We start from the raw sequence: 11139 nt of genomic DNA on the forward strand, positions 1-11139 counted from the left end.
TTAAGAAGATAGTCCTATCGAAGATAGGAGAAGAAGGTCAAGGGGAGGTAATCCATCCAGGTCCATCTAGATTCACCACAAACTACTTAGCCTTAACAAGTCTGGGGAGTAATCGATCTGGGTTGAAAAAGATGTTCACTTCGGATTGGTGGGACCAATCTTCCTTTTGTCCAATTCCAGCTGGGGAATTTGTGGAATCAAAAGTATTGGACAACAATTTCTGGCTCCATATTGATGGTGTGTGCAAAGTGTTTGAGCCTATGTACTCTGCTTTGCGTATGGTTGATACTGAAGTAATTCTGACTATATGCTTGCATTATCACGTCTTTGAGTTGATGAAGAAGAAGTTGGAAAGCATTCCTAACAAGCACTTGGTGGTGGATATTGTGGTTGAAAGATGGACGAGACAACTTTCTCATGCGTTACACCAAGCAGGTAAAAGTTATTTCACTTATTCGTTGTAGTCTTTGTACAATTTCTAATTGGTATTTTTGAATGTTTTACGTGTAGCTCATTACCTAAATCCAAAGTTTCAATATAATCCGGAGATCGTGATGCTACCCGAGCACCTTACGGTGATTACGCAAGTGTTTAATGTTTTGTTTCTGAATGACGAATCCGAAAGCATTGGAAATGAACATCTAGCATTTCGCGACGTGAGAGGCATGTTTGATAGCAAAAGCGCAGTAGCGGGAACATCGAAGACAACTTCCGGTAAGAACTACATCTCTGAATCGAAGCAGTATATTTCATATTTTAATATTTACGGAGTTCGATCAACTTTGTAGGAGAATGGTGGCCATGTTCGGAATCCACACACCCACTTTGCGAAAGTTGGCAATGAGAATCTGGTCTCAAATCGCATCATCATCAGTGTACGAGAGGAATTGGAGCACGTTCGCACTTGTTCACACAAAGCAACGAAATGGACTAGCGTACATGAGATTGTAAGAACTTGTTTTTTGTAACTATAACATTCAGCTGCAATTACGAGACATCAAAAGCGATGTCGCTAACAGGAAAGATCCTTTGGATATGATCCAAAGATCAATGGAGGTAATGGGCAACAACGTGGACGATGATGAACTCCTACAATGGATCGACGATTAAGATCAGAACCCCGACCTTTGCGTCGCGTCACATGCTCCTGAGGAAGGCGTTGATGTGGACACTATATCGAGTGAAGACATTGGAGACTTCGCATGGATCATCAGATGATGGATGTGGCCCTAATGATGGTGACGATGATGGAGGTGGTGGTGACTTTGGCGGGTTTGGTGCTAGTCAAGAGGTTGGTGGTGGTAGTGTTAGAGGTCAACCTTACGATCAGTGGACTATGGAACAAGGTTATCAAGTCACACAAGATGAAGATTACGGGGCACGACATCAAAGATCTGACAGGTTGGTGTTTTCAAATTTAAATATTTCGGAATTCTAAAAAAATGTACATATTATTAATATGGAAATTAATATTTTATATGTTTCACTGGTCGGGAGAATACTTTGACTTTGAGACCGGGTCGTATTACGGTGGTGGAACACAGAGAGGAACGGCGCACTACATGTCTTTTGGTAGTGACTGCGGTGGTGACTTTCAACAAGGATATGTACGGCATCGATCACTTGATGTCTCAGTTCGACACTACGTCATTCACTACATCAGACACACAAAGTGACAGTTCGTATACTTGTCATTCTTACCAGTATCCTAATCCAATCGGAGTGCCACAGCCGCAGGTTAATCCGCAAGAAAATACACGTCGTATCTTTGGTGTACGGGTATATCGGTTCGGTGCCGAGCACATTATAACATGTGTACCAAGATGTCCACTCATACATGATGTCGTGGGGTACGATCAAGCCAACTACGACAAACATGTTCAAAACTTCAAACAATCGTACATGGGACATTTCACATGGTGCCAATACTGCGAGCTTCAAGAAAATCAACTGAGTTTTATCCAACCGGGACATCCATCAAGACTTTATTGATACATTTCATTTACTATTTTAGCTATTTGTGAGTAGAACATATTTATTCCAAGATGAATTTTGTGTTATGTCATTCACTATGAAACATTTATGCTAGATATGTATGTTTTAAATTTGGACTATATATACAAATATATATGTAATCGTTTATTTTGCAACATTATTTCCGTTCGGTTTTCCATCGATACGTTGGTTTTACATTGAAAACAGAATTTCATTTACCCTTTTCTACATTTTTTTTCCGTTCGGTTTTCTATCAGCATGTCGATTTTTCGCAAACCGAAAGCTTCGAAATGGCATCGAAAACGGCATTTAAATCCTTGCACTAAATAATATCGGACTCTTTTCTCCTACTCCTGGTACAAACCTTTGTGAGTTCCAAATCAATTACACAACCGATATGTTCAGTTAAAATGATTTGGAGGGACGGAAAGTAAATATAGAAATTACAAATTGCAGATCAAAGCTCTTTGATCCAAAGAGATACAAGTCTCGAACAAGTGGTTAGCAGAATTCCCTCTCAAATCACACAAGCAGTATAGAAACAACTCGCCATTGAAGAGCGTCTTATTTAATTGCTGAAACAAGATAACAGTCGAGTCGCTACCAATCACCTTCCTCTATCCCACAATCTGGGTTTCTTTCAAACCGTTCCGCCCCCTGAAAGCTGTAGCTATTGAACCCGTTCTTGGGGAAACAAAAGCTGGTTTGCTTTGTTGGTAGTAACTTATTTCCTTCTTCATCAGTGCAAGTCTCAAGACCACAATCCTTGCAAAATGACTCCATTTCTGATTCCTAGAATCACACACAGCTTCCCAAACTCAAGAACTGATAAAAGAGTGCATAACAGATTGACTGAGGAATCAGATAATTTGAAGGACCTTCATTAGAAGGATTCTGGACAAGTGAGCTAGAGGATATGGATGAAGCTTGTAACCACAATTGTTGATGAACGAGAGACCCAATGCTCGAACCTTTCATTATCGACAGCAAAAGTTGGATTAAAACAAACGAACAGCTTTAAGAAATAAGAGATATGTGTACATTTTGGCACATATTGTTTACCTCGCTCACATAAGGTTCAATGATGCAGTATTGAAAATAAGTTGCCTCATCCACTATGGCATTTAAGAAACACTTATAATTTCCAATTCTGAAAAATCTGTTGCAGAGGAAAGCAAATTTCTAGTTATAAAAAAACCCATACCAAAGTAAAGTCTAAAATTTTGCAACTTCAGCAAGTAATTAATATTACCTCAAAATTTTCCGGGCAAAACGCATTTCCTTGGAACCCATAATTTTTGAAGGCACGTGACGGAACCATAGAGATAACGACTCTCCCTGTGAATCAGAAAAAACAGCTACATTTCATGTCGTTAGAAACTTTGCACAAGACGCCAACCGAGTATTTATGGGAAAAATATCAAAACATAGCGTTAGGGGAGAGAGGAGAGAGCAACCATTGATTGGCGGTTGGAATGAAGATGAAGCAGCACATATAAAGACCGGAATTCAGGCTCGTGTTCATAAGCAGAAGTTGAACTTCGATTGGCTTCGTAAAGAGTGTAGAGCGATGCGAGAGTCTTGGTGAGCTGTTCCTTGTTGAGATAATGCAGTGAAGATGCTTCTTCAGAAGAACTACTACGATTCCGAAGCCTGTAATGAGATATCACATAAAATCTAACCTGTGCAACGGTTTTACATTAGTATAGAAAAAATATTAGAGCTATCAACTGACTGTCAATTGTTCATCATATGTGTCCTCAAATGAAATATCGAGCAATGAAGCACTGCCACTCATGTTTCGGAATGGGATGTAACCAAGAGTAAAGTGAATAAGTGGTGGGAATCTAGATATTGAGGGTATAAGAAGAGTAAAGAGATAATTACGTATAGAATATCTAGTTAGTCTATAAATTATAATTTACAAGGATTAGTAGAGAATAGATAAGGAAAATGGTATGAGAAATTGGAGTGAGGAAGTTATTCTCATTTAGGAGAGCATGGACCTCTCTTGAAAGTCCGATAATGTATTGTATTTGGTTTTGTTTGTTTCAGTGAATTAAAAAAATATCAGTATGTATCAATATCTACACATTAATCAGACATGCTCTGTAAAATAAAAAAATTAAAATATAAACAAGAAACGCCAAAAAGGAATGTGAAGTCTTTTTACACACACCTTGACCCACATACCTTGTGATAACTAAACCGATTAGAAATGTGAAGTAGAAAGTTTCAGAAAAAAAAGGAGAACACACCATTTCCTGATACACGGAGATAGCTCTGTCATTGATGATATTCTGCATGCTAAGATCTTGCCTTATGGACCTCGTCCTATCGAAGACGAAGTCATGAACAACTTCAAACGGATGTTCCGAGGAATCTAACAAGCTCAAAAGGTGGGCCAGAGTTTCTTCTAACACTGTCAGAGGTCTGACATCTGATGAGCGCACTTCCTTCCTGGTGATCGTTCTGCAAAACTTTAGAGAAAGAATATATGAGTCTGTTACTCGACACTAAACATGAAACATCATGCAACATGTGCACTAAAAACGGTTGTCGCACGAAAATGAACAACTATTTAAAACCTCGGGAGGTTCGATCCAAGGCCGGACCAAGTGATCGCACCCGGGCCAAGAGTGTGAATTCGATAGTCTCGAGCTAGGGTTTTCTCCGATCAACCCGCCTCTCGGGAGAGGTAGGGGGTGAGGAGGAGGAGTGACCGTGCCTTGGTTGTCGGCTGCCTACGTACCCGTGTGTGGGATCAGGTCAGAACGTAGTTCAAGCGTATGTAACGCAGTATGAGGCGCGGAGCCTTGGTGGAGAGGCGTGCTCAACGAAGGAGATGAGGCGCGGAGGAGTTCTCGACGACGCCTCAGAACTTCGGAGATCGCGTATACGAGAGAGAATGTGTGTTTTCTCTCTTTTGGAGACGTGGAAGACTCTAAGTCAAGAGTTCCTTGTTGTGACGGAGATTCCGGACGCGTAGGCGATTCCTAGTTGGAAATGGTGGACGCGTCTAGGGTGCTAGATGCGTAGGCGATTTTCAGTCGAAAACCGTTAGAGCACTCGTGGGCTCAAGATTAATCGTTCGATCAAGAGAGGCGGCACTCGGGAGTCCCCGGAAAGCGCTTCAGAATCTCTGAGAACGAGAAATCGAGGAGAATCTGCTTCAGGCCAAAGATGGCATCCAGAGAAGCAGAGAGGTCTCAAGTTCCTTGAGAATGAATGGGATTGCTTTCCCCTCAATGAGAGGGGGTATTCATAGGTGTTTGAAGGCCTTAGAAGGCTTCTTTTTCGTCCATGTGGGACTAGGAACGCGTGTGGCATCGAGTGGAGGCGCACGGCGCGCGCGGCGCAGGGGGCGCGGCGCGCGGGTCATCTGGCGCGGCGCGCGGGTCACGGGACGCGGCGCAGGATGCGCGGCGCATGGAGCGCGCGGCGCGGGCGCGTCTTGGCGCGGGCGCGTCTTGGCGCGACGCGCGCCTGCCTTGATGGCGCGGCGCGCTGCTTGCCGCGCGACTGGCCGGCGCAGCTTGCTGTGCGCGCGGCGAATGGCTCGTCTTGCCGGACTCTTGCGGGCCTTTAGGGGTCTTCGAATACCATTCTTGCCACGCGAAATATGAAGGTTTCTACTTGACGAGAGTGACTTGACTCGAGGAGCAAAACTCGACTCGAGGAGACTGACTCAAGGCTCGAGGAGCGAAGCTCGACTCGAGGAGACTGAATGAAGTCTCAACTCGAGGAGCGAGGCTCAACTCGGGGAGCCGACTCAAGTCTCAACTCGATGGGCTAGGCTCGACTCAAGGAGTCAAGACTTTGGGCGAGGGCTTGAAGACTTGCCGCTCTTCAGGACCTCCGGCCTGACCATCGGCTCTTTGAGCGACGTGTCTTCTTAGAGTCTTGGGTTTTCCGAAAACGACCGACAACAAAAACCATCAAAATGTTGTGCGATACATTAAGAAATCAAGTCGGTGTATAGGATATCGAAATCAAAATGAGTAGAATTAATTCGAAGTCAAAACCCTTCTTTTTTTCTATCGTGTTCTCGGTTACTTCTAAATTCAAATGTTCTAATATTTCTTCTTCCAATTGAACATCCACTGAATAAATCACGCAGAACTCCATGATGAGAAAACATATCTTTAACAATAGTTAAAGATAATAGTAAAACCAGTATCAAGTATCAAGACTAACGATTTCACCTCTGAAAACCAAATATGAAAAACAACATCTCAACCTAAAAGAAACAAGTTTTTCTGTACCAAATCAAAATCTAATCAAACGAAAATGTCAAATTTGAAGCTCAGATAGTTTACCTTTTTGACAGCCAGGGTAGGAGACGAAACCCTCGGATTTCCGTGAAGCCTCTCGAAGATAGCCAAGTCCCTGAGCCTCTCTCGCTGCGACCTTTCCAGTTCTGCAAATGAACATCGAGCTTCAGAGAGCAATCGAGAGACGAGAGAAACAGAACCAAAAATTTCGGAAATCGAACCTGGACACATGAGAGCGCAAGTTCCGACGATGGCGGGGAAATCTGAGGGGTCGTCCGAGCCATGTTCTTCTCGGGGACGGCGATCGGCTGATGGTCCGGGATTCCGATTCGAGGTTGGTGAAGAGGACGGGTTTTGACGATGGAATCGGCGATTCCTTTCCATGTGTTCGGATTCCGGCGTAAAGTGTTTGACTCGGCAGATCAACCCACTTTGATATATTTTTTATATAACAAAATATATCTTATTATTATTATTAATTACATTTTATATAAATAATTATCACTTATAAATATTAATATATATTTTACCAAACACTAAATCAGCTTTTGTTAACAGCTACAGCTATTTTACAATAGTTTACCAAACACTCATCTGTTTTTTAAAACAACAGTTTTTTCGTATAGCTATTTTAAAATCACTTTTTTTAAAAAGCAAAGCTATGTCAAACACAGCCATAGTGTCCTCAAACTCTCAGGTTTTAAGGATTTTTTTTTATAGCAACTTTAGTCCTTCCGTCGGGCTTTTGACGATTCTATCGGTTAAGTTGATATGCTTTTCTCATGTGAGTACATAAAAGACAAAATGGTGGCAATAATACCCAATATTTAATCAAACCATGACTTAAATACTCAATTTTTTTATTCTTTGGCAAAAATACATAACGTTACTATCTTGCCATCCGTTACTACTAAGTCCGTTACATGTTAAACGGAGATACACGAGTCATTATCTGATTAAAACTAACTATTTTGTTTCAATTAAATGTGATAAAATAAATTTAATACCCTAAATATAATAGAGAAGGGTTTTATTCGAAATCCCCAAAATCAAAACATCAACCTAAATAAAAAAAACTCGAACCCTAAATCCCCAAAAAATTTCCAAAAGCGCGTGACCTTCTTGTGTATTCGTCGTGTCTTCTTCTTCTTCTAATTTCTGAGATAGAAACTTTCAACGATGGAAGACGAGTCGTCGAGTTCGACCCGGAGGAGTGGTCGGAGTTATCGCGAAGGCTCAGTGCAGACGAACTCAGCTTCGGTTGGGATTTCTGAACGAAATTGCCACTGTGGCATTCCGTGGGTCCAAAGGACAGCGTGGACGGAGTTAAACCCAGGGAGGAGGTTTCAAAATTGCTACAAGGTAAGGTGTTCGAAATTGCCACTGAAATGGAGCTTGCTTTTTTTGTTAAACCCAGCGTGGACGGCGAGAATTTATTTATTTTTGCAGAGAAATGGAGCTTGCAGTTTTTTTGTGTGGATTGACCCTGAAATATGCAGGAGATCAAAGGAAGTGATCCCAGGACTCATCAGAAGAATCAGTGAAGAACGAAATGAGAACGAGAGTTTACGAATTGAGAATGCGAGAATCAGAGGACTTAACCAAGAAGTGAATGAACTCGGAGACCTTAACAAGGATACTCGGAACTCAGAGAATCAGAGGAATTTCGGATGTCTCAGAGTGTTTTGGGTTATGGTTGTGGTCTTTATTTTGATGTACTGGTACTAGGTTATGGGTTATGGTTTTGGTCTGTGTTTTAGAAGGCAATGCAAGTTTGTGTTATGGTTGTGGTCTGTGTTTTAGAAGGCAATGCAAGTCTGTGTTATGGTTGTGTACATTTTCAGGCAATGACAAATCTGTGTGGTCGTAATATATTGCTAATGGTTATGTACAGGTCTGTTTACAAATTTGTGTGGCAAAGGCAATAAATCAAACATGTAAATCAGTTAACATAGACTTGTAAATCAGTAAATCGGACTGTATAAATCAGTGAGGAAAACAGCTTCAAATCAGAAAATCAGACTTTACATAATACCAAAGGGAACATGTTTTAACCCAAAAAAAGACATGTAAACATATCAAACATGTTCTAATTACATCATTTTTCAGATCCTAAATACATCAATTTTAACCCAAAAAAAAGACCTGTAAACATATCAATCAGGTTTTAATCCCAAAAAAAGACCTATTAACATACCAAAAGACATGTAAACATACCAAATGACCTGTAAACAAACCAAACAGGTTCTAAACCCAAAAAAGACCTGTAAAGTACATTTTCCTTCTAATTACAAGATTGAGAGGGTTGGGACTTGGCTTGTTCGGCTTGTTGCTGCCTTTTCCTTCTCTCGGCTCGTTTAACAGTCGCCGGGCTTGGATTGGCCTTGACAGGTCGACCCCTTTTCTTAACTTGTTGAGTCTGCAAATAAAAAAAAATACATTGAATAAGATTTTGCAGCATATAAAATATAGACTAAATGAGTTTAGCAATGAATTTAACCTGTTCTACAGTTGTGTTATGACACGTGACCCTTGAATGGCCTTGTTGCTTACAGTTACTGCATCGATTTACTTGCCCTTTTCTCGATATTTTGTTTATATGCTCAGGGAATGGACCAAAACCGGGTGGTACTTCATCATTTGATTTGTTTCTTTTTTTTTTTGGTCTTCCAGGCATTGGCTGGTCAGGGGGTGGAAGTATCGGGTTTAGGCCAACTTCTGGCCACTTGTCCGGACTGGTCATCGGCTCGATAATCCCCGAGTATACGCAGCTGTGAACGCTTCTTTCTTGTACGGGTCGTCAATAAACTCCATGTGCTTAAGACCCGATGACCATATGCAAGCCAAGGCATGCCCACATGGTATCCCGGTTAATTGAAATAACCTGCAAGTACATACCTTGGCTCGCAAGTCAACCACAAATTGTTCGGACCCTAGGAAAGTGACTTGAAACTTCCCATTACCGACGAAGGTTGCCTGACAATATCTGAGAATAAACACAAATACACACGACCACAAACACAATCACACACGGCCACAAACACAAATACACACGGCCACAAACAAAATCACACAAATACACACGGCCAAATACACGATCACAATCACACTCACACAAATACACATGGCCAAATACACAATCACAATCACAATCACAATCAAAATCACACTCACACAAACACACAAATACACAATCACAAACACACAAACACACAAATACTTATAAGAATTGATGAAGAGATCATACCTTGTCACATTCTTATTGGTCTCAATGATTTTTAGGATGCGTTTACTGACATCTTCTCTCCATTTATGAACTTCCACTCTCTTATTTGCAAATCGACGCATAAGTCAATCTCTAGTTTTTTCTAGCATAGTCACAATTGGCTTATCGCGAGCTGGCATGATCACCGAGTTGAATGTCTCACACATGTTGTTGAGAAGCATATCACTCTTGACGTCCACTCTAAAATGTGATTTGGTCCATTCCCTCGGATCTTTCTTCATCAACCATTCATGTGCCTTAGAATTTTCATCTTTCAACTCTTGCATCCGCTTCGTAAAGTCTCCCGTGTAGTAGCTCTTGCACAAGCCCACAACATTTGTTTGAGCAATAAACCCCCATGTTCTTTTTTGAAATTTGAGTGCAAGTGTCTCACACAAAAACGAATTTCAGCCCCGAGAAACACTTCTCCTAAAGCCTTCTCCAATCCTTTTTGTCTATCACTCATCATAGTGAATCGGCTTGGATTATCGACTTGCAAGTCCTCCCTCAACAGGTACATAAACCAAGTCCACGATGATGTGTTTTCCTTCTCGACCACGGCAAAGGCTATTGGAAATTGAGAGTTATTGGCGTCAAGACCAATAGCAGCAAGTATCATTCCTTTGCTAAAACCCTTAAGAAAACAGCCGTCAAACCCTATGATCGGCCTACAACCTTTGTTGAACCCGTCCTTACAAGTCGTTAAACAAATGTAAGCCCTTTCAAATACTCTTTTTCCTTCAACTAGATTAGTCTTAAGAATAGCTGTGGTACCTGGGTTTGTGGATTGGAGCTGTTTGCAATAGTCATCGAGAATTGCATATTGTTCCTTTATCGAGCCCTCTAATTTCTGAAGAGCGAATCTCCTCGCCGAGTAGAACACCGGACTCAAGACGTGACAAAAATTGGACGCAGCACTCATTTCCTTGAAGCACTTGTAATCCAAGTTAGGATTCATTCTAAACTGCTCTAGGAAGCGATCAGCTAGCCAAGGACTCGTGACATGCTTATTGTTGAAGACTATTCCGCACTCATGGTTATCATTCAGAGTATTTACTCTTACTGACTTATTCTCCGATCCCTGCAGCCGTGCATACAAGAGCCATTTGCAACCCTTGGCATTGCACTTAGCCCTTAACCGCATTGTGTCATTCACCACAATCTTGTACTCCCGATTATTCATAATGAACACTTCCTTCAAAACATGCCTCAGATGAACCATAGAAGGAAATTCCATACCTAATTTGAACTGAAAATTGTCAAGACTTAATCGAGGGTTGAACTCTCTCCTACTCTTCTTTGACACCTGTTCACCATCCTCGTCATCGCTGCAGAGACTATCGAGATAACTCTCTGATCCCACGCCATCAGATTCTTCATCGTCAGCCGCTTCAACGTTGCAGATTTCATTCAACACCTCACGCCATTCTCTGCCTTCTGGGTTATGACCCTCCTCCGCGTCGGAATGATCAAACTCATTTTCCAAAAGCCGAAATCTGTCTTCCTCGCCATCACCCTGATCTGACATCGTCGGTAAAGGCTGGTTCGTTGACATCTGTCGTCGATTAGGGTTTTAGTGTTCGTCGATTTGGGGTTTTAGGCCTC

At 41.6% G+C, this 11139-nt stretch overlaps 1 protein-coding gene across 4 annotated transcripts; it reads right to left on the bottom strand.

Moving 5' to 3' along the window:
• Window positions 1-2312: 2312 nt before the first annotated feature.
• On the bottom strand, window positions 2313-6716 carry SAC3C (SAC3/GANP/Nin1/mts3/eIF-3 p25 family). 4 transcript variants are annotated; one of them, XM_089604374.1, is made up of 8 exons: window positions 6491-6716; window positions 6315-6415; window positions 4254-4475; window positions 3453-3677; window positions 3248-3333; window positions 3058-3154; window positions 2874-2966; window positions 2313-2780 (listed from the first exon to the last, which is right to left on the bottom strand). In XM_089604374.1, the coding sequence occupies exons 1-8, from the start codon at window positions 6651-6653 to the stop codon at window positions 2613-2615; spliced, it is 1155 nt and encodes a 384-aa protein (XP_089460500.1). In that variant the 5' UTR covers window positions 6654-6716; the 3' UTR covers window positions 2313-2612. The 4 variants fall into 4 exon arrangements, with proteins under 4 accessions (XP_089460500.1, XP_089460501.1, XP_089460503.1 ...); XM_089604375.1 differs by having other exon boundaries at window positions 2313-2787; window positions 4254-4467; window positions 6491-6709; XM_089604377.1 differs by having other exon boundaries at window positions 2313-2787; window positions 6491-6709.
• Between the last annotated feature and the right edge of the window lie 4423 nt (window positions 6717-11139).

Source organism: Urtica dioica, chromosome 12 (genome assembly GCF_054948205.1).
Source record: "Urtica dioica subsp. dioica isolate 48M chromosome 12, U.dioica_male_clone48M_v1_H2, whole genome shotgun sequence".
NCBI classification, from domain to species: Eukaryota; Viridiplantae; Streptophyta; class Magnoliopsida; order Rosales; family Urticaceae; genus Urtica; species Urtica dioica.

Excerpts from the sequence above, each read along its gene's own strand:
- SAC3C (XM_089604377.1), bottom strand. The coding sequence starts at position 6,653 with ATGGAAAGGAATCGCCGATTCCATCGTCAAAACCCGTCCTCTTCACCA. Across the intron at positions 6,416-6,490 it reads TTGCGCTCTCATGTGTCCAG|AACTGGAAAGGTCGCAGCGA; the intron begins GTTCGATTTCCG and ends GTTCATTTGCAG. Across the intron at positions 3,334-3,452 it reads ATTCCAACCGCCAATCAATG|GGAGAGTCGTTATCTCTATG; the intron begins GTTGCTCTCTCC and ends TCTGATTCACAG.